The 24,495-nt window shown below is 40.2% G+C and overlaps 1 protein-coding gene across 1 annotated transcript in view; it reads right to left on the bottom strand.

Moving 5' to 3' along the window:
- The window catches only part of LOC126449172 (CLIP-associating protein 1-like), a 246,609-nt gene extending 223,353 nt beyond the window's left edge, over positions 1 to 23,256 (bottom strand). The window contains 5 exon segments of the mRNA XM_050091014.1: positions 3,054 to 3,130; positions 3,383 to 3,559; positions 14,112 to 14,283; positions 20,738 to 20,843; positions 23,043 to 23,256. Of these exon segments, the coding sequence (XP_049946971.1) occupies positions 3,054 to 3,130; positions 3,383 to 3,559; positions 14,112 to 14,283; positions 20,738 to 20,843; positions 23,043 to 23,228 (718 nt within the window). The 5' untranslated portion in view covers positions 23,229 to 23,256.
- Positions 23,257 to 24,495: the final 1,239 nt, after the last annotated feature.

Below are 24,495 nucleotides of genomic sequence, written 5' to 3'. Positions count from 1 at the left end.
TTATGACAAAAATTGAGATTATTTACTCATTTTTCATGGTAACTAATTCACATGTACCTTGTGAAAAAGCCAACAATAAGTAACTACTGGTCAAAACATCTGCACTGCATAATCCCTTTCCTGCAATGATGATAAGCTATGTTAGTTCAAAGCAATTTTGCTGAACTTGCAGCTCAATAACAATGACAAATTATTTCTCATAATCATTTTAAAATTTGCTCATTTTTTGTCATTTGAATTCTTATGTCATCCTCTTCATTTACTCCCTATGGATATTTGACAGTTAATGAAAGTATGTGTGGTTTAAAATGACATACTGATTTTTCAATGTAAATGACTAGCACACAACAGAGAAGTACAGCATAAAAAATGCTTAGTGCTTGTGAACTTTTGACTGGGTATGTACTTACAATGGAGGCATCCGCAGGGAAAAGGGCAGAGTAGCCAGCTGTATGGCACTTTTTAATACATTATTATAGTAGTACCATGACAGACACTAAGTAACATAAATGTACTGCTATTATATTTCACCTGCTGTATTTGATTATCTATGTGCATATAAGATAAAAGCAGTAGGCACTTGCATGACTAACAGGAAAGATCTTCCACAATGTACAGTTGTCAAGCTCAGACTCTAAAAAGGACCATTTCTGAGAGAAGGGAGTATCTCCTCTGCCTGGAATGAAAGGACACAAGTGATGTTCTGATATTCTCAAAATGCCACCTTGCTTCAACAACAGAAGTAAATGTGTGCTCACAAGGATACTTAGTGACATAAAGAAGCAGACAATGTTTTGAACATAAAATTCACACAGTGGATCCAATCACATCTAATGATTGTTTTCTATCCTTTAAAGAGCAATCAATCCAAATGGTGGAAGAATTCTCCTTTCAGTTATTTGTTGGGTATCATTCAGAGCATATAAGAGGACAAGAAAACAGGCACTAAGTCACTGGCAGACTTTTGCCAAGAAAATACCACATAGCAGGAACAAACTGCATCTGACACTTCTGTAAAATATGTGTCAGCATCATTAAGAGCCAGGCGGAGGAGTGTATCGAAAAGAAATGTTTTGTTCTGTGTATGTACAAACGTTTTGTTCTGTGTATGTACAAATGTTTCAAAACATTTCACATTGAGAAAAATTTAATGCAGTTGGTACAAGTTTTCTTTCTGAATAAAGTCTTAATAGTAAAATGAGTCTTAAGTCTGCTATCTATAAAATATTACAATAATATCCCCAGGAGTAACGAGACCATTTCTGAACGTTTCACCTGACACTTTGTACAAAAATATAGCATTCACTACTACAGAACTATGATTTTTGAAAAATTTGCTTACAATCAGCTGCCCAGCTACCTTTGTCCAGGGTGCTTGAGAAGTTAATAATATCACTTTTGAGGTAGTTCAACATTCGGTGTCAAAATGCTGGACTTTCGTCCCTCTTACCACCAGCCTCCTCCAGAGCAGGTGTGCTCCAAGCAAAATATTAATGTGAATCTCTGCAGTCCCTGCTTCTGCTAAGATAGTAATTTGGAAAGTGCAATAATGCCTTGGTGAAATGTCAGTATGTAGTCTGAGCACCTGGATGTGATTGAGAAGGGTCACATCATGAGCCTGCACAAAGCTGGTTAGTCCCTTAGGTGTTGGAGTAGGAAATGAGATAAGGCGCCCCCCCTCCCCCCCATTCATAGTGAGTGAATGATTGTGTGTGTGTGTGTGTGTGTGTGTGTGTGTGTGTGTGTGTGTGTGTGTGTGTGTGAGAGAGAGCCACAACACCAAGAGATGACAGGGCAGGGGATTGTGCTAAGTATTACACTGTTCACACTACTCTCCACACTGACTCTTCCAAACTATCAACCATCTCAGAATACACTGGAATGGTGCTGTTACATAATCATGCACAGATACACATTGGCAACATGATGTATTCACCGATAAATTATACACCTAGGCAACATTGACTAGCAAATCCTTATAATATAGTACCCATGTTAACACCAAACAACACCATTTATTGTCGTTCCTCACATCACTTTTAAGAGCTGGTTTTATAACATGGTGTGCAACTGCCTACAGTGCGTGTACCCATACTATTTTTAATACCTCAGCTAGACACCAAAATGGGCACAGAAGAGGTTGGAAGGGCACCAAGAACTCCAGCGCGCAACAAAATCACTGGTGCTCACAGAGTGGTGTATTAAAGAGCCACATACTAAGCAGCACTGCCAGTACTGTGCTTCAACTTCTACTTGGTATTGCTTGGCAATGTTTAAGGTTAGCTTGACAATGAACTTCAACAATGGATGTGGTCAGCTTGGTTCTACCCTTAACATCAATGAACAAGAATTTTGGTTTACCAACAAATTCCTGTTTTCAATTAGCATTATTCTGCAACCAGTCAAGGGCTGTTCTTGTATAATTACAAAATAAAGTGTGGACCACCACAGAGGCAAATGTATTTATTTCAAGTTCCCATGCCACAACTGGGAATGCTACAACTAATCAAGAGACTGTCCAAGAACTTTAATTACCGCTCTATGCCTTGCAGCACCAGTTATCTTTCCCCATAAGAGTATTAGGGGTATGGGCAAATCATTTGATATCTTGGAAATATGTAAGACTATTCAAACAATTCATGATAGATTAACACAGTATGCCTTGAGACCCAACAAGCTATTTGCAAAGTAGGAGTTAATAAAATGGTTCAAATGGCTCTGAGCACTATGGGACTTAACATCTGAGGTCATCAGTCCCCCAGACTTGGAACTACTTAAACCTAACGAACCAAAGGACATCACACACATCCATGCCTGAAGCAGGATTTGAACCTGCGACCGTTGCAGCAGCGCGGTTCCACACTGAAGCGCCTAGAACTGCTCGGCCACAGCGGCCGGCGTTAGGAGTTAATACATCTACTTAAAACAAGACCAATTCACTGCACCAAAAACAACAGACTATTCTCTCCCCCTCCACCACCAACCCCGGAAGAGTTTAAATTCTGGAAAAAGTAAGTGTGAGACATACTTAAAATTAAGTATTATAATCTTACCTTCTGCTCCACACGCTGAGGCAAGCAATCCACCTTCATTTTTTATTTCGTCAAACTTCGAAAAAAGGACTGCAATCCTAAAAAAACATACACATAGTAGTGTTAATAGATAAACAACAATTCTGCAGGTATTTTTTAACTACATCAAAAAAACTCAAATTGATGTGATTCACAATAATAATACATTCATTGACTACAACACAATTTGAACCTTTTCCGAAATATAATTTATTATCCTGGACTTCACACGTACAGAATATTCAATGTCTAATCAGCTGTATTTAGGAATTGAAAACAATGTACACATAGTCAACAGAATAAAAACTTACTTAGTATCTTTGGCACTGCAGCGACGTTGGATATCTTGTCGAAATTTTTCCCCTACATGTCGATATATTTCAGTCAATGCATTAAAAGCTGCATCTCTCACAGATGGAAGTGGATCATGCAGAAGTTTCAAAATGCTTGGAACATGTTTTGACAAGCCAAGGTTTGAAGGTCCATGCCTTGGAAACAAGAAGCAACAATCACCCAGAAGAATCATATATTGTACAACATATTTATTTCACACAACTGTAAATAACCTCTACTTCAACATAAATTCTTCAAAAATGGAAATTAGTTACACTTTGCAGTTAAGATGGCTAACTGTAATTTGGATATTGGAAATTAAAAAATTACATACATGGATGTGATTTTCTATTAACATTCAGCATCTGAAAACAATCAAATTCAGTTTACATCAGTTGTTGCCAGCACCTATAATTAGTTGCTTCACTCACAGCTTGGTATCATCCGTGAAATTTGTTAACTGATTTCATCTACCTGTAGGTTTCACACATTTCTGTCCAGTTTATGAACAAGTTTAAATTTTGAGAAATCACTTGCTAGATTGCAAATTGCATCAACATTTTGATCTTCTTAATCTACATAATTTCTATTCTGAAGAAAATAACAATTGCAGTCACCACAAATGAAGCAAGTCCCAATCGACCATAGATATCAAGTTTTTAGTATCCATTGGCATGGATAGTGAACAGTTTTGCCTCTACGATTTTGCAGTGCCAGTGTTATTTCGATGATGATGCACTGCAACGACGACAGCCGTTACTAAACACATCAGATGAATTCATAATTGTGAATAATGACCACCATCAGCTGTAGAATGGAATTATGACAATGAAAATTTGTGCAGGACTGGGACTCGAACCCGGATTTCCCGCTTATCATGAGTGGTCATCTTACAATTTGGCTATCCATACATTACTCACAGCCAGACTCAAACTTCCACATGTTATCAACCATGCGCCTACGATCTGCACTGGCACATCCAGGTTGAGTCTGGTTGTGAGTCGTGTATGGATAGCCAAATGGTAAGGCGACTGCTCGCAATAAGTGGGTAATCTGGGTTCGAGTCCTGGTCCTGCACAAATTATCATTGTTATCATTCCATTCTACATACGATTGTGGTCAATATTCACAACTGCGAATTCATCTGATAAGTTTTGCTCTAGTTTTAGTTCCAACAGCAAGTCTAACCTGTTACACCAAATGTGGTGTCTTCTTTCCTTCCATATTATATCCTACACATTAGAAATGTCAGTGTCAATTAATCCAGTTGACACTACAGCCCACAACCATGACAAATGGTCATTAAATCAAACATTCACTTCATAGGGAAATTGCTGATTACGATTTTATACACCAGACAGATGAATTCCTTCACATGATACAGCTATTACGCAAAGTGATTATTTCAGTCTTGTATTGGCATAATAATACATTTTTGGTCCCAATAAATCAAATTATTGCAATAAGATTCTGCTACAAGTTATAAATGAATCACTGCAATGGACTGATTGATGTGAAACTCATATTTGGTAGTAAAGTTTCAAATAACTGTAACTTAATGGAAAGAAACTTTGCACTGATGCAATTTTTCCAAAAAAAATCTGCGCATTAGACTAAAGAAACTGCTTCAATTTTTTTTCTGACAGCTGCTTAATAGCTGAAATTTTCCCTAGACAAATAGTTTAGTCTTCACAAAGGAAGTAGCTACTCAGGTGCACATGGAGGTTTTTTAGGCTAGGCAGAAGGTCGAGGTTCTCTGATTAACACTCACGAGACGACTCGGATAGCTAAATCAGACTGTGTTCAGAGTGAAGACAGTTCCACTATCAAAATTTTATTAGTGAATTCTCAAAGCATTTGTAACAAAGCTTCCAAATTTACTACCCTCCAGGAAACTACTCACCCTCAAATTATTCTCGGCACTGAGAGATGACTGAAACCCCAAGTATGAATCTCTGAGATAGTTAGTGATTCATGGAACGTATATCAAAAAGATAGATTAGATGCTACAGGAGGGGGTGTGTTCATTGCAATTGACTAAAACATTGTTTCAGCGTGGCATTGAAGTTCTGTGGTCGTATATAACAAGGCTAGGTGAAATCAAGTTAATTTTTGGATGATTTTGCAGGCCATCCAATTCCACTGTGATGGTTTTAGAGTCAATGGCAGAAAGTCTATGACCAGTAGTGAGGAAATACATACAAGTAATACTAGCTGGAGGCGACTTTAACCTACCAAGTATAGAGTAGGATGTCTATGGATTGATTACAGGGGGTACAGACAGACAGGCCTGTGAAGTTCTTTTGAACATGTTTTCTGAAAACATATCTTGAGCAGCTTTTTCAAGAGCCCACATGCAATGGAAATATTTTTGGATCTTGTAGCTACAAACAGGCCTATCCTAATTGACAGTACAGAAGCAGGGAATAGTGAAAACATCATTATGGAGACTTGGGTTACTAAAGTTAATAGCTCCATAAAGAAGACTACAACAGTATCTTTGCTAGAAAGAGCAGATAGACAGTTGTTAGCATCCTACTTAGACAATGAATTGACATAATTTTGTTCCAGTACGATGGACGTAGAGAAATTATGGGCGAAGTTTAAACGGATCGAAAAGCATACTCTGAAGAAGTATGTGCTGAGTAAGTGGACGAAAAAGACTGACCACAGTTTAACAATGAAATTCAAAAAATGCTGAGGAAGCAAATGCTGTTGCACTCTCGGTTCACAATAAAATGCACAAATGACAAGAGGCAAAAGTTGAAAGAAATTCATGCGCCTATAAAAAGATTTATGCGTGAAGCTTACAGCAACTACACCATCACACCTTAGCAATAGATCCTGCGAGAACTCAAGAAAATTCTGGCCCAATGTAAAATTGCTAAGTGGGTCTAAGGCTTCTATCGAGTCACTCGTTGGCCAGTTTGGTGTGATGGTAGATGATAGTAAAAGTAAAGCCAAATTTTGAATTTCTCATTTAAGAATTTGTTCACATAGGAGAATCGTACAAACATACCATTGTTTGACGAACATACAGAGTCCCATATGGAGGACAAAGAAACCAGCATCACTCGTGTATAGAAACACATGAGAATTGAAAGCAAATAAGTCGCTAGGGCTTGGGATCCCAATTTTGGTGTTACAAAGAGTACCCTAAAGCAATGGCCCCTTACCTAGCTTCCATTTCTCGTGAATCTCTCACCCAGCGCTAAGTCCCAAGCGACTGATAAGAAGTGCAAGTGACTTCTGTGTACAAGAAGGGTAAAAGAACAGACCTGCAAAATTATGGATCATTATCCCCAACTTTGGTTTGCTGCAGACTCCCTGAACATATTCTCAGTTTGAATATAGGGAAAAGTTTCTGTCCACACATCAGCACGGTTTTAAAAAGCATCGCTCATACGAAATTCAGCTTGCCCTTTTCTCACATGAGATCCAGTGAACCATGGATGAAGGGCAACAGGCAGACCTCATATTCCTAGATTTCTGGAAAGCATTTGACACGGTGCCACAATGCCGACAGTTACCAACAGTACAAGCATATGGAATACGTTCCCAGGTATGTGAGTGGATCAACGACTTCTTGAGTAACAGAACCCAGTATGTTATCCTCATTTGGTGAGTGTTCGTCAGAGATGGGTATTGTCAGAAGTGCCCCGGAAAGTGTTATTTTCTATATACATAAATGATCATATGGACAGGGTAAGCAGCAGTTTGTGGCTGTTTGCTGACAATGCTGTGGTGTATGGGAAGGTGGTGTCATTGAGAGACAATAGCAGGATACAAGATGACTTACACAAAATTTGTAGCTGGTGTGATGAATGGTAGGTAGCTCTAAATGTAGAAAAAGTATGAAAAACAAACCCATAATGTTCAAATACAGTATTAGTAGCGTGCTGCTCGACACAGTCATGTACATTAAATATCTATGTGTAACGTTGCAAAGCAGTATGAAATGGAGTGAACATGTAAGGACTGCATTAGGGAAGGCAAATGGTCGACTTCGGTTTGTCGGGAGAATTTTACGATAGTGTGGTTCACCTGTAAAGAAGACAGCATACACGGCACTAGTGTGACCCATTCTTTAGTACTATTTTGAGTGTTTGGGGTCCAGGGCAGGTCAGATTAAAGGAAGTCATCAAAGCAACTCAGAGGTGGGTTGATAGATTTGTTACCAGGATGTTAGAACAACAAGCATGTGTTAACAGAGATCCTTCAGGAACTGAAACAGAAATCCTTGGAGGAAGTAGACATTCTTTTCAAGTAACGCTATAGAAAAAATTTAGAAAACTGGCATTTGAAGCTGACAGGAGAGCAATTCTATTGCCACAAATGTATATTTCACCTAAAGACCATGAAGATAAGATTAGAATGATTGGGGCTCATATGAAGGCATACAAACAGTCATTTTGCTCTCGCTCTATTTGCGAATGAAGCAGAAAAAGAAAATAACTAGAAGTGGTACAGGGTACCCTCTGTGATGCACCTTATGGTGGTTTGCAGAGTATATATGTAGGTGTAGATGATATAGGTACAGAACTCTTCCCATTAAGGGAATGCGGTAATTACGGAACATCTAATGCCTCATGTATGTATAGATAACTTAAAGAGTCAAACTGTAATATACTTGAAAACCATTTGAAGCCTGCAATCAGATCGAAATGTCACAGTTTGTAGCGTATTTGTGTACTGTTGTTACAGCAACACAGGGACATTCACATTCTAATGAACAATGCAAGTAACTAGTGGTCTCGTTTCAAATATCTACTACATTCTGTACATTAACCTGATCAAGCTTCAAGTAGCAAGTGTAGGTGTGATACCTCAAAGGAAGATATAGGTGTCACACATTTGATGATGATGTGTAAGAGCTAGTACATATGAGATTATGGAATGCCTGAAGCTTCCTTTTCCCACATCATGCGGACAACCAACACAACGAAAAAAAAAACTGGCACATTTGCACTGATTTCAATGCATGCTATCTCAAAAGGCATGCATGTTCCACAAATAATAAAAATGATTACATTAATTTCTACATTGCCTCCGCAGCCGAATGATTAAGGCTGCCGCCTTCAGTGCTTAAGGGCCTGTGTTCAATTCCCGGCACCACCTGAGATTTCAATTCTCTCTCTCTCTCTCTCTCTCTCTCTCTCTCTCTCTCTCTCTCTCTCTCTCTCTCTTTCCCCTCCAGGGGCAGAGACATCTGGAATGGGGTCCACTCATGAGGATGAGGATGAGGATGAGGATGAGGAGGAGGAGGAGGAGGAGGAGGAGAAGATGAGTGTTTAACGTCCCGTCAACAATGAGGTCATTAGACATGGAGCACAAGCTCGGATTAGGGAAGGATGGGGAAGGAGAGCGGCTGTGCCATTTTCAAGGAATCATCCCAGCATTTTCCTCAACCAATTTAGGAAAATCACACTGCCCGGTCACAGATTTGTACTGTCATCCTCACGAATTCAAATCCAGTGTTCAGTGTGCTAACCACTGCGCTACCCTACTCAGTGGGTCCACTCAGCAGCATAAAGACAAATGAGGAGCTGCTTGGATAAAGTATCAGCATCATCAGGATTCAGCTACTGGCAATAACAGCTGGAAGAATTGGCAACAGTGTGGTCACATGTCCAGCAATTATATATTGTTCCTCCTCCTAACATGGAGCAGCAGTCAGAACAGACTCTAGGACTAATCCCTTTGTGGCGTTCACATTTATTAATCACTAACTCTGATTCTTATGAAGCAAGTCGTGTACAGCTGCTTACAACTCAACAGTCCAGCATGCATCTTCATGTTTTCCTTGCACATTTACTGACACGCAAGATTTTTGGTAAGCAGCCATAGGAACTCATTTCTTACAATAATACTTCCGAATGCCTTTCAGCCATCTTCAGCATAAGCCAACAAGTCAGCTCACTCAGAAGTTGGCCAGAAGATTTAAAGGCAAAATATCAGTGAAAGAAATGTAATTACTGTAGCAGCAGGGTCAAAATCTAATGCATCAATCATCCAGTACTATTCCTTGCTTCTTCTCGTTGTCTCATAAAATAGTTTATGATATAACCTAGATCTTTGGAGCATAATTTTCTGCCAAGGCAGAATTTTCCTGCTCTGTTGGGAAAAGCTCCCTGGCTAGAATTATTTTCATTATTTGGATCTCAATGAGATAACCTTGGGTAACTGAACTATGTTGTCATATTTTAACCTCATCTGCCAAATGTACAAGGGTTGTTCAATAAGTAATGCCCCACATTTTCTTTCTTTTCTCAGAACATATTAATTGTTAAGAGTCAGAATTTGGTGACAATATACATCAACATGCCTTGTCCATGTCCTATTTCTCTACGTTGTCTCCATCACGTTCTATGGCCGTACGCCAACTTTGGGGAAGAGCATGTATCCCCTGATGGTAAAAGCTCTTGTCCTATAAGCATAGCCATGTTTTCACTGCACGACTTCTTCAAAGTACGATCCCTGTAAAGAATATTTAAGCAGCCCAAAGAGATGGTAGTCCGAGGATGCCATGTCCGGACTGTAGTGTGGATGAGGCAATGAGGTCCAACCCAATTTGGCGATGTGTTCCCAGGTTCTCAGACTTGTGTGTGGCCGTGCATTATTGTGTTGGACCAAGATTTCGGCTGGATTCTTGTCGAATCGAACATGTCAGAAACTGTTCTTGACTTTATTCAGAGTCTTCACATATGCCTCTGAATTCATGGTTGACCCTCTTGGCATCACATCCACAAGAATGACGCCATCACAATCCCAGAAGACTGTCGCCATGACTTTTCTGGTAGAGGCTGTTGTCTTGAATTTCTTCTTTTGTGGTGAATGAGGATGATGCCACTCCATGGGCTGTCTTTCTGCTTCTGACACAAAGTGGTGCATCCAGCTTTCGTCCCCTGTAATGATCTGTGGCAGAAAGGCTTCTCCATTGGTCTCAAAACGCTCCAACAATTCAAATGAAATGACCGTTCTTTGAATTTTGTGGCCCACTGTTAGCATTCATGGAACCCATTGTGAGCACCTCTTTGAATATCCAAGTCTCAATCATTGCAGACGCACTTCCAATCTTGACCGACAAATGTAGAGCCAACTGTCGAGTTGTGATGTACCTGTCAGCACGAATGATGACATACAGACATGCTAAATCATCTGCATGATTCAGCATGTCTGGAGCAGTGGCTGTTACAGGACGCCCAGAGCGTGGCTTATCATGGAGCTCTGTTTCTGCATTTCCTAACGCTGTAACTTTCTTTACCCATTGTCTAACTGTACTCCTTTCAACTACACCACCACCATACACTGCACACATACGTTTATGGATGTTCATCACAGTTTCTTTTTCTGCACACAAGAATTCAATAACAGCACACAGCTTGTAATGTGAGTTGTATGTAGATGGCATTTTGACACTGTACTATGGCTCTGCCATCTGCCGGAATGGTTTGAAACTTCACCAGCAGATAGAACAAACATCAGATGTGGAGCACCAACAAGGATATTTGTCTATGTACCATATTTACTTGAATCTAAGCTGCACTTTTTTTCCAGTTTTCCCAATTTAAAAAACCGCCTGCAACTTAGAATCGAGTACAAATTAAGCAAAAGTTCTGAAAAAGGTTGGTAGGTGCCACCACAACAAACTTCTGCTGTCGAATATATTTAGCGCTACACAGGCATGCTTTGTGGGCACAAAGATAAATACTGGTGCCAAAACCTTTGCCTCTGCCTCAGGAAATAAATTAAAAAAAGGTATAAGATGAGCTTTTTTTCTCCGTCCCGAGTTTTGACCACATTATCCCATCAAGTAAATAGAAATTCCTTATTGTTCATCTTCGAATGGTCCGCCCCCGGTAGCTCCGCTCAGGGACTGGGTGTTGTGTTGTCCAAATCATCATCATCCTCATCATCTCATCCCCATCGACGCACAAGTCACCAAACTGGCGTCAAATCAAAAGACTTGCACCAGGCGAACTGTCTAAAATCTTCGAATGTAGCAGCCTTTCAAATATTTCTTTTGCAGAAGAAAGTTCTAATCGTGCTGCAGGTCTGCAACTGATGAGAGCAACATCAGGCGATGGCAGCACGAAAGCATTTAGTGGGCCAATGTGTGGCCAATACAATGCACTAGAAGTGATTTTAAATGAATTTGAGGAACAGTGTCAGAAATTCCTGTCTGTGAATGCCGAAATTTTAAAAATTAAGGCACATGAAATTGTCAGAGAGCAAAAAACTGAAAATTTTAAGGCAGATCGCAGCTGGATTGATCTGTTTATGAAGCGCTGGGGTTTTTCACTTCGGAGGCAAACTTCAGTCGCACAGAAGCTGCTGAAAAATTATGAAGAAAAACTTTTGGAATTTCAGCACTTCGTAATTAGGCGGCACACAGAAAAGCAATACCTTCTTGGCCAGATAATAACTGCTGACCAAACTTCCACATATTTTGACATGCCGTCAAATTATACGGTTGATGCCAAAGGAAAGAAAGACATAAGTGTTCTTACATCAAGGGGTGAAAAAACAGCAGACGTCCGTCATGCTAGCTTGCACAGCAGATGGACATAAATTACCCCCATTCATAGTTATCAAGCAAAAGACTTTCCGAAATCAGAAGTGTTTCCAAAAACTGTAATTGTACGAGCAAACGAAACTGGGTGGTTTTCGGAGAACATGGTACTGGAATGGATTAGGCACGTGTGGAATCATCTTCCTGGTGCAATGCTTGGTCTACGCAGTCTGTTGATATTAGATGTGTACGCAGGCCATACAACACCTGCAGTAAAACGAAAATTAGAGGAAAGCAAAACGGACTTGGCAGTAATTCCAGGCAGGATGACGTCAATTCTGGAACAACTTGACCCCTGTCTGAATAAACCATTTAAGGACAAGCTTAAATGCATGTACACAGACTGTCTTTTAAAAAGCGATAGACAACTGACACCAACAGGACGTGTAAAACGCGCAAGTTTGTCGCAAGTGTGCCAATGGATTTATGATGCATGGAAGTGTGTACCAAATCAGACTGTGCAACAAGCATTTAAAAAATGTTCGATATCCAATGCACTAGATGGTATAGAGCACTAGATGGTATAGAGGACGATGCTCTGTATGAAGAAATGAGCAACAAAGTATTGAGAGAGTGCTTCAGAGTCATGACTGTTATTTTAAACATTTTGTATAAGATGTATTACAAACATAATAAAATTTTCTTTTAAATTTCAGCGTTTAGTTTCTAAGTTATTTTCATTCTTATTTTATAAGTGTTGCTACTCTGCATTGCACAGGATAGAAAAGCGTGGAGAGCTGCATCAAACCAGTCTGTGAACTGAAGACAACAATAACACACACTGCATTTGAAGTCATCACTGAAAATGTACTATGGAAATCCGACTGGCAAGACTGTTTGGGATGTATGTAAATATGGTCAACTCTACGTTCTGAATTTTTTCTTACCTGTGACAAGAGATGGTTAATAATAGGAACTTTTATGAATCGTGAATCACATGCAGTATTCTCTTCACCATAAGAATAATATGAATGTAAACATTATGACTTGTATTCCTTCGTGTTTGCTGCTATCTCATTTAAATCCTGTCTGTCTAATAAACTACGAAACTAGAGTGAGACAACAGCAAACGCGGAAGGATATACATATCATGTCATGTTTATATTCATATTATTCTTATGCTGAATAGTGATACAGTCGGAAATGAAGCATGGCAACTTACTAGATTTTTAAATCTAAGATGACTAATTTCTGTGCAGAATGTAATGTAATAAAGAGGCACCTGCAAAGATGTTCAAACAGAGAAAAATTTTCCCTAAACTCTCGTTCAGAACATCGTCTATCATACGCACTCTATTATTTGGTTCTTGCTGATCATTGTCAAAGAAAGCACCAGTAACAAATAACATTCTCTTGCCATTGTTTCACTAATGAGACAATTACTCTCTTTTTTTAAATTGTAAGTGGCAGTAGTGCGCACAGAAGCAAGCCATCCCGCGAGCGGCGACAGGTCGTAAACACTCATTATCTGAATGAGACAAACAATGCATGACACAGTACAATAACACATTTTCAGCTTAGAGTGACATAAACACCTATAAAAAAGAGAACGGCACTTATCAGATCAAAGCAAAATAAGCAATCAATTCAAACCAGACGAAGCACATGAAAGAGGAGGGTACCCGTATAAATATGGACAGAGCACCTAACGCATAGCAATGGTTACCTGGTAAAGCTTAACTGCAAAGCTTACAACTCGAATCAAACTACTGTAGCTGTGTCTTCAGCCATTCGACCTAAATTGTGTCTCATGTTACAATGGACCAGCTTTGTTTCGATTTGGAGGTGCGGTCTAAAACTTTTCTCTCCCCTTGAATTTTGAGTCTCAAATTTCGGGTGTGGCTTAGATACGGGAATTTTTTTTTCCTTGATTTCCAGTCTCATTTTTCAGGTGCAGCTTGGATTCGAGTAAATACGGTATATTAAAGGATTAAAAGGGGGGGGGGGGGGGGGGGGGGGAGCATTACTTACTGAATGCCCGTCATACATTTTCTTTCAAAAAAGTATGGATTTGTACTCTTTTAGGGTTTTATTACAAGTATTGTTACTTCTCATAATTACATGTGTACGTGTAAAGAAACTAAGGGCACTTACTATATCCAAAGTATGAAACTTTTTAAAAAAATTCCACTTACTCCCTCAGTGCGGACTGATAACAGATTAACACTTCTTCTCGGATTTTAGCATTTTTGTGAGTAAATGCTAATGTCAACTTCTCAAACAAGTAATATGGTGATGCAATTTCTCTCTCCAAAAGTTTCAGAAGGAAAAGCTGAGCTTTCTCCCTCACGACTTCTTTATTGTCGCCTGAAATACAAACATACTAGATATTATTATTAATTCCTTACATATCTACTAATCTGAAACTAATGCCATGACCATTTTTTCTAGCTCTGATACTTTTTCAATATACATATTCTTACCAAAAATTAATTATGATAACTGTTAAAATTATATTGGAATAATTATCGTGAAGTCACTTAGACTTGCAACGTCCACACCACATACACTTTTCTATACATATCATAAGCTCAAAAGTCATTCCCAACCATACACAATTACAAACTTGTATTAAAGCATTGACATCTCAAACGCTAGATAGGTCATTATTTCACAGCATACTACATTTTTTGGTAAACTCTACCTACTATAGCTGCATAACACTTAATGTTAGCTGCAGCTTGTAGTCTTTTTGCAGAGCCGGCCAAAATATATAAAATATGTGTCTCAATAATAGATTACAGAATTTAAATTCTCAGGACACATTTCAAATATTTTCCACACAAATTTACTTAATGACAGACAACACTTTTGGAACTGTTGGATATAGAGTGATGTTTTTCAAACTGGTAATAGCTAATCTTAAGACTGTCCCTTCAAATGCCTGTTAGCCCCATGTATTAGAGGTTTAGGGTATTTGCTTCTGTGGATTACAGTTCTTACAGAGGTACTGAATGTTCTGTCCAGTCAGCCTACAGGTGACCTACCAACGTGGACACGATTTTCACATCCTGCTACTTACAAGTGAATCAACAAAGTGGTTGAACTTTTTCTATCAAATTTCTGTCTCTGTATATCTCTATTACACTTTACCATGTCTACGAATATTTAATATTAATGTTTTGGTGGTGGTGATCACAATTTTTTGTTTCTGGCATTGGCATTGGAAATTCTAACTGCCATAGGAAAGGCATGCTAAGTTTGTAAATACCTCACTAGAGTGCATAAGACTACAGTAACCTAAGTGGCACCACTAGAGCAAGTTTCATGAGTGATTAAAAGTAATAAGCATACAAAACATGTTGCAAAGAATTTTCTTGCTTACAGCATTTACGGGATAAAGCTCTCTATTTCTTGCTTCAACATTGTTTGCCTACCAACAAGGAATCTAAAGCTTAATGCACAACACTGGACAAAGCACTTATATTCCCTGTAGTAAGAGACATTAGCATGTTCTTTCCCTGCACGCATAATCTAAAACAGGTTATATAATATGGACTATTCATATCATCACACTGGTCGATCAACAGTATGAAATAACACAGAATCCTACATGTCATGGCATACATAGTTCATTTCTGGAAAAAGTGGACAAAACATGTTCTTTTCCTGTACTCTTCCTTTTGATTCTACACAGCATTCTACTGAATTGATTTGAAGAATGTTACACAAATATCTTTGACATGCTTTTCAGACACCCATCTATTAAATTACAAGCATCACTTCCTTGTAGTTTTGTCTCTTCCTGAGGCACACCTCTGGAGCCTAATGGCTTCTCAAGATCAACTGTCCCCTCCTCCTCAACACCAAGTAACATGTTATTTGCTAGCGTACACAAATTTTGTCAAGGAACTTGAATGTCACATCTTGTATCATGGTCCTATCCAAAATAAAATTAAGATGAAATGGATGCAGCCTTATCACTCTGTTCAGACAAATTGGATCTACTTTCTCCACCACTCACTTCTTGTACTGATTCAGTGTTGTGGTCACTAGTAGTCATATGTGATCAATTTCACCTCGTCCTCCTCCTCAAGTCACTACATAATACAATTCTTATATTTTGTCATCTCTGTCTTCTTGCGTTTTGACATTTTACTCGTTATACACACACTGATCAGCCAGAACATTACGACTACCAACCTACTATCGATATACACTCCTGGAAATGGAAAAAAGAACACATTGACACCGGTGTGTCAGACCCACCATACTTGCTCCGGACACTGCGAGAGGGCTGTACAAGCAATGATCACACGCACGGCACAGCGGACACACCAGGAACCGCGGTGTTGGCCGTCGAATGGCGCTAGCTGCGCAGCATTTGTGCACCGCCGCCGTCAGTGTCAGCCAGTTTGCCGTGGCATACGGAGCTCCATCGCAGTCTTTAACACTGGTAGCATGCCGCGACAGCGTGGACGTGAAACGTATGTGCAGTTGACGGACTTTGAGCGAGGGCGTATAGTGGGCATGAGGGAGGCCGGGTGGATGTACCGCCGAATTGCTCAACACGTGGGGCGTGAGGTCTCCACAGTACATCGATGTTGTCGCCAGTGGTCGGCGGAAGGTGCACGTGCCCATCGACCTGGGACCGGACCGCAGCGACGCACGGATGCACGCCAAGACCGTAGGATCCTACGCAGTGCCGTAGGGGACCGCACCGCCACTTCCCAGCAAATTAGGGACACTGTTGCTCCTGGGGTATCGGCGACGACCATTCGCAACCGTCTCCATGAAGCTGGGCTACGGTCCCACACACCGTTAGGCCGTCTTCCGCTCTCGCCCCAACATCTTGCAGCCCGCCTCCAGTGGTGTCGCGACAGGCGTGAATGGAGGGACGAATTGAGACTTGTCGTCTTCAGCGATGAGAGTCGCTTCTGCCTTGGTGCCAATGATGGTCGTATGCGTGTTTGGCGCCGTGCAGGTGAGCGCCACAATCAGGACTGCATACGATCGGGGCACACAGGGCCAACACCCGGCATCATGGTGTGGGGAGCGATCTCCTACACTGGCCGTACACCACTGATGATCGTCCAGGGGACACTGAATAGTGCACGGTACATCCAAACCGTCATCGAACCCATCGTTCTACCATTCCTAGACCGGCAAGGGAACTTGCTGTTCCAACAGGACAATGCACGTCCGCATGTATCCCGTGCCACCCAACGTGCTCTAGAAGGTGTAAGTCAACTACCCTGGCCAGCAAGATCTCCGGATCTGTCCCCCATTGAGCATGTTTGGGACTGGATGAAGCGTCGTCTCACGCGGTCTGCACGTCCAGCACGAACGCTGGTCCAACTGAGGTGCCAGGTGGAAATGGCATGGCAAGCCGTTCCACAGGACTACATCCAGCATCTCTACGATCGTCTCCATGGGAGAATAGCAGCCTGCATTGCTGCGAAAGGTGGATATACACTGTACTAGTGCCGACATTGTGCATGCTCTGTTGCCTGTGTCTATGTGCCTGTGGTTCTGTCAGTGTGATCATGTGATGTATCTGACCCCAGGAATGTGTCAATAAAGTTTCCCCTTCCTGGGACAATGAATTCACGGTGTTCTTATTTCAATTTCCAGGAGTGTAAACCGGTCAAGGTGACAGCAGCATCACCTGGTGAGGAATGACTGCTAGTCAGACACACGCACGGCGCATGTAGTATCTGTGAGCGTGCTGTCCATATGCAGAATGGGGAAGACGCGTGATCTATTCGAGTTTGCTGAAGAGCAGACTGAGATGGCCTGGAAGCTTGGCATGAGCATTTTGGAAACTGCATAACTTGTCAGGTGTTCAACGAATGCTTTGGTGAGTGTCTCCAACATGTGGTGAAATAAAGGTGAAACCATGTCCAGACATTGTGGGGTTAGGTGGCCACCCCTCATTACAGATGTTGAACCTTGGCTGGGCAACTGGTAAACCAGGACAAACGACAAACTGTGGTGGAATTACCACCAGAATTTAATGTTGGGCAGATTACAAGTGTGTGTGAACACACAGTGCACCAAACACTATCAATGATTGGCATCTGCAGCCAATGACCCATGCATGTGCAAACGTTCACCCCACAACATAGGCAAGCGCTACTGAAATGGACACATGACCATTGACAGAGGCAGAGCGTTGCATTTTCTGATGAATCCTGATACCTTGTCCTTCATGCTGTTGAGAGGGCATGAATCCATCATCATCCACAGAAACAACTCCTTGACACCTGTACTGCCAGACTGAGACAAGCTGGCGGCAGCTCCATTACACTCTGGGGAACATTCAAGTGGGCATCCATGGGTCCAATGGAGCTCATGCACGGAATCATAATGGCCAAGGAGAATCGTACAATGGTTGTAGTCCACGTACATCCCTTCATGACGATCATGTTTCCAGGTGGCACTGGCATTTTTCAACAAAATAATGTGCAAAATGACAAGTTCAGGAGTGTGCTGGAGGGGTTTAAGGAACATAGTTGCAAGTTCCAATCAATGTGCTGCCCCCCCCCCCCCTCCTCCTCCAACTTGCCAGACCTGAAACTGATTGAACACATCTAGGATGTGATTGAATGTGGCGGCAGCACTCATCTGCTGCCCCCCCTCCCCCAAATTTACGAGAATTAGCTGATTTTTGTGTGCAGATGTGGTACCAAATCCCTCCAGCAACCTACCAACACCTCGCTGCTTCTGTGTCATGATGTGTCGCCGCTGTTATCCATGTTTAGGGTGGACAAACTGGATGTTAGGTATGTAGTCATAATGTTCTGGCTGATCAGTGTACAGGAATGTAGATAACAAATGCCACCCAAGCACACTACTCCAAAGAGAATTTATTTCTTATAACTGTAGACAGGAACAGCAGTGTGCTAGTGCTGCCACAACAGGCATCAACAATAAATATTCAGCTTCTAAATGGTGCTGGTGCGAGTCCAAAAATCAACACGCAGTGTCACAAACTCACAAAGAATATCGCAAAGGGGGGGGGGGGACCTCTTACCCACATGGTTAATCTAGGGTTTACTAAAACATTCAATACAGCTTTGCCAATGCACAACCAAACTGTCACTTTTAAACCTAGCCCAGACCTCAGGTTACAATACATAATTTTTTTACCACATCTAAGATTTTGTATTCGCATTTGTTGGTTTCACCAACACACAACCAAACTATCATCTTATAATCTAATCTAGACTTTGGGCTACTCTACAGATCAATCTGTCATTGCAAAAACTAATAGACACAAACGTGGAAAAAATTGCAATAAAAAGTAATGAGAGTTGTATGTATGTAACCTCTGAGCATGAGCTGCCTTTGTTTATTACTACTTTCACTGTTCAGTAATTGTAACCAATGTGCTTCTCGTAACATTGCATGTGTTGGGTTCACTGAATCACAACTGAACTATCATCTTCCAACCTAACCTAGATCTCGGGTGATACTACAGATCAGTCTGTCATCACAATCTTCATTCCATAGTTGTAATTAAAAATACAGAATCTGTGAAGGAGGGAATTAAGAACATTTCACCTCCAAATGTAACAGAAACTGTGGTAACAGAAACTGTGGCCTATGTAATGTATTCAAAGAAATGACAGTGAGTAATCAACTGTACTAGCAACAGTGTGGAAGGTACAGGAAAATAAATAATGTGTACATGAAGACAGTAGCTCTCACAAAATACGTAAATAAGGCTGGCTCATTTTGGCTTCAAATATAATTCAAACAATGTGCTGCACTGTATTGTGCAGTGCAGTGATCTCTTATTGTTGTCAAGTGCAGTTAGTGCAAGCACTTTTAGCACTGTCTTTAAAAGTGATTTTATGCTTCACTCTCACATGAATGAAATTTTTGTCTGTCGCTCTCTCACTAGTATGACTGGACACAGTTTGAAATAAGAACTGTGCCTGTAAAAATGTGCTCTTTTGTAATATTGAGATATACAGCTATTGTCTGATGCGGTATTACTCCGAAAAAACATTTGTAGGACACTCGCTTGTCCTGTTCGTATAGTATATCTGCCTGAGTGTCGTTTTTAGGTGGTTTCCCATGCTTATTTAGGCAAATGCAGGCATAGTTCCCAAATTCTGCCTCAGTGAACACGAGACACAAACAGTTAAAATACGATAAGACAAAAAACAAAGTCTAGAGAATTCAAATACAAACGGCGCACATGAACTCCATGTCATAGCTTAAACTGACAAGTGGGGCGACAGGAAGTGCATCTGGCAATGAGGTTACATAATAAAATACAATTAGTGAAATCTGCACAAGTGTACCCTTTACTATAGGGGATAATTGATATGGAAAAGTAATGGCCCACTCTTCATACCTCTAAACACCCATCTTTTAGCTGTTCCTGCTGAACTTTCTCTTACCAAATTGTGACTCATCAATTTCCTCTACACTACCATATCAATTAAATTTTTCATTCTGCTAGAGACCAACTGCAGCATAAATGTCTCAGCAGAAGTACCTACAATCAACACTGTTTTGTTTCAGTACAACTACCTAACTACATATGATGCCATTTCTGAGCACACACCTCTCCCCATACACACAACCACTGAGCAGCAAACAGCTCAGAAGGCTCGATTTAAGAGAACTGATATCTATAACACACTGAAGAACTGGAAACTACACAAAGAACTACCACCACACCACAAACAATTTGCAAATAATATCCAATAGTTCCAATTTTGGAGCTCAAAATGCAGCATCCCTTTCACACCTACAACACTAAGTAACATTTTCACTGGGCCAAATTTAAAATCTGATGACTTACCTAGTCTGTCAACCACAGGAGATATTACCATATGCAAATACGGTTTGAAATCTGTACTCATTCGATCAGCAAAGTTTGTCAAAACATCAATTGAGTTCTGTGACACCTGTAAAATATAAAATGAAAATTAATGGGAGGAACAAAAGGTAACCACATAGCTGAAGTGCTGATAGGCACATAAACAAGGGTGAAAATGCTGTTGACCACACAATATAAAATCTTTTAAAGTGCATACTGTGATTGTGCAGGCTTGCCAAGTGTGATAATTCTTGGTAGTCTCCTTGGGATACAAAAATCAACACGACTCAATATTTCAGGAAGCCATCTGTCTGCTGCGTTCAGGAGGGATGTGCTGCCTTTTAACTAAATGTATTGTACTTATCACTTTCATCTCATTGGCCAAATTATTATACAATTTAATCCCTGATAAAAAATGCTGTTTTCAGTTTTTTGATAAACAAATCAAACAATGGAAAATCCAAGATGAAATGTACAATTGCCTGAGACTGAAGTTTTGTGTGTGTGTGTGTGTGTGTGTGTGTGTGTGTGTGTGTGTGTGTGTGTGTGTGTGTGCGCGTGTGTGTGTGCGCGCGTGTGGAGGGGAGGGGGGCACATTGGCGTGTGTGTGTGGTTATCGTCTAATTTTGTTGAAGGCCTTACTGGCCGAAAGCTGTATTTGTGACTGTCTTTTTGTTGTTCCTATCGACAACTCAGAATTTCCGCTATATGGTGAGATATACTAATGTTTTTCCAGACTGTTCGATGAAATCACTCGGTACAGTGGAGATGCCTTTTTTAAAAAAAAAATATTTCCTCAGAATGAGCTTATTAGTAACTAATTACTATTTTTGGGCCTTTTCTTATTGTTTGACAGAATTACGTCCATTTTTTGTGTATTTCATTCCCAGAAAACACTGAATTGAGTGTACATAAGAATAAAAAATCGCCAAAAGGTACTGACTGTTACCAAAAGCGTATAACATGACACTGGCATTCTCTGTGCCAGTATCTCCATTTGTTAACTCTAAACCAACTGACCGTCAATATTCATCCTTAACAACTTTGTTTGCTACACAAGCTATAGATTTATTGTTAACACTTAATGGGGCAGTTGGTTCCCTCCTCAAGCTTAAATTCGTGTTACCTTTTCCCCTTACATTCAAAGTTAATTTAATAATACTGTCAAAATGTATGTCTCTTTGCTGTTTCACTGGCATTCACAACAAGAAGTGCCAGTGCCTTTATCAGTGACTTCAATGTTACAGTTATCAACAAAGAAACATTTTCCTCCGTGCCTTATCCTGTTTGGAAAGTCAGTTAAATGGTGTCCACACTGTCAACTAGATGAGCAGTACACACACAAAATGATTATTTCTCATGGAGTCAAGCTTGGTCAGCTCAATGGCTCACATTTCAAAATGATTGAGTGAAAGCATTACTATTTATTGTGAGCAGTCGAATTGCTGGATAAAACTAATCTATAATCAGGCACAGCATCAACTGGTAATAACTGTTCAAAGCAATCACAACGCCATACTGGCTAACACGACATCACCTATTATTGGCCATCTAACAAAAAAAGCTATGCTTTCATTAGTTTACCAGGGATGCACGTGCAGAATGCCACACAAAATGCCTTTTTTAACAGCTACAGCACAGAATGCAGCATCTTCACTGCTCTCGTGCAATCACCCATTGAACCACAGTGGTTCCAAGCATTAGTTCAGTTGAGCAATTAAGGTATCATTTTTTTGCAACAATGTTGGAGGGATTCAGATATGAGGCAACACAATACATGGATCCTGGCCTATTTTTAGGTTGGCAGCAGTCACATGTGCAAGGCATTGTCTTGCATCTTCAATGGTTTCTACTGATTTTCACTGAGGGGGGGGGGGGGGGGGGGGGAGAAGTTTATGATGGTTGCTGCCAAAAATTACTTTGAAACCATAATGGAACAGGATAAAGTACAAATTTGGATTGTAAGGGATGTACCAATTCTACGATAAATATTCTAAAGAATTTTAAACAACAAGCTACATTTTCATCCAATAAGTATCCAAATATGTCTGAGAACTACTGTCAGTCTCTGTTGACAAACTCCAGTCTATGGACAGCTATGAAAACAAATTGGTTCAATATTAGCCCATCTTTTGGCACCATGCTGAGTTGAAACATTAACTAGCTGAATGTTTTATCTAGAGAAGATAATGTACAATTTTATGTATCTAACTCATCACTTTTGTAACAACAGTATAAATGCTTAGTGAATATTTATTACTACCTCTTGTAAAAATATTTAACTTACCTTACTATTGCTTGACTGCATCCAGGGTACCATTGCATCCATGAAAAGGCCGATGTCTTCACATTCTAAACTGTTTTCTGGGTTTGATAAGTAGGCTAGTAAGTTATTTGTAACAGTTAGTTTTACTTTTGTATCTGAGGTATCTAACAGTTTATTAAAGTCATCTAAGGATTTTGAAGCAGCCATTTTCTTGGATTTCTTTCTTTGGAACCTGAAACAAAATTAGAAATGTGTCATCTATTTCAATTCTGGAAGAAAAATATGATTTACCAAATTCAACTTTTAATATGACAAAAATAAGCTGCAAAAAAGATTTAAAGTTAAGAAGAAAATCAACAACCTCCAAACATAAAACTTCTGTTCACAATTCAATCGATGTAAGTAAACTCACTACACACATTGTATTTTAATTTCAGATCTCTCTAGTCTGGTATTTTTAGGCTTGCTTGGTCACTGACTGGACAAACTATACAACACCCCATTTACAATACAACAAAAGATTTTAATATGAAAACAACAGGATTTGCACACCCTATGTATTTTCATGCCCTGTTGGTTCCTTTTTCTTCTTTTTCTGATTGATATAGGGAGCTGCATTCTGCAATTAAGATGAGGGCTAGTGTAGCAAACAATATTCATTATTTCATAAAAAAAGAGCTAATACTACACGTCTTAATGTTTGAAGAGAAACTAATTGGTCTAGTTTAAACCTACTCTATTCCTACAATTAATTCCTGTTACATAACACACACTTAACATGAAGTTTGGGAGACATAAATTAGAAATTTGAAGTGGTCATTACCAGAGATTAAGAAGCTCTATAGAAACAGAAAGGGTTTTGTTGGTTACCTGCAGTACTGCAAAATCAATACATCAGTACCGCAGCATAGTGACACTGAGTGTGTGAGAATTAACCCCCTCCCCCACACACACACACACAAAACAGATGAGCCAAAACATTATGACCACCTGCTTAATAGCTTTTTTTTCCATTTCTAAAATGAAATGCATAATTGATTCTGCGTATCAGGGACCCCAACAGTTTGTTGGTAGGCTAGTGGAAGTATGTGGCATTAGATGTCTACATGCTGATCGTGTAGTTCGTGTAAATAACGGGATGCTGATTTGTCTATGCAGTGAGGCTACCTGATAATGACCCAGATGGGTTCTGTAGCATTACGCTAGGCAAATGTGGTCGCCAAGACATCGATGTGAGTTCACCATAATTCCTTAATTCCCTCAAACCACAGTAGCACAGTTCTGGCTCCGAGACATGGAAAAGTATACTGCTGAAAGATGACATCACCATTGGGGAAGGCATCCTGCATGAAGGGATGCAGGTGGTCACAACTGTCAGTGTGTCTTCAATTACTACCACAGATCCAATGCAAGAGCAGGAGAAAGTCTCCCATAGCATAATACTGCTCCCACCATCCTGTACCCGTGGTACGCT

Source organism: Schistocerca serialis, unplaced genomic scaffold, assembly GCF_023864345.2.
Source record: "Schistocerca serialis cubense isolate TAMUIC-IGC-003099 unplaced genomic scaffold, iqSchSeri2.2 HiC_scaffold_711, whole genome shotgun sequence".
Lineage (NCBI taxonomy): Eukaryota > Metazoa > Arthropoda > Insecta > Orthoptera > Acrididae > Schistocerca > Schistocerca serialis.
Note: the sequence above shows the minus strand (reverse complement) of the source record. Positions and strands in the feature narration are given on the sequence as shown.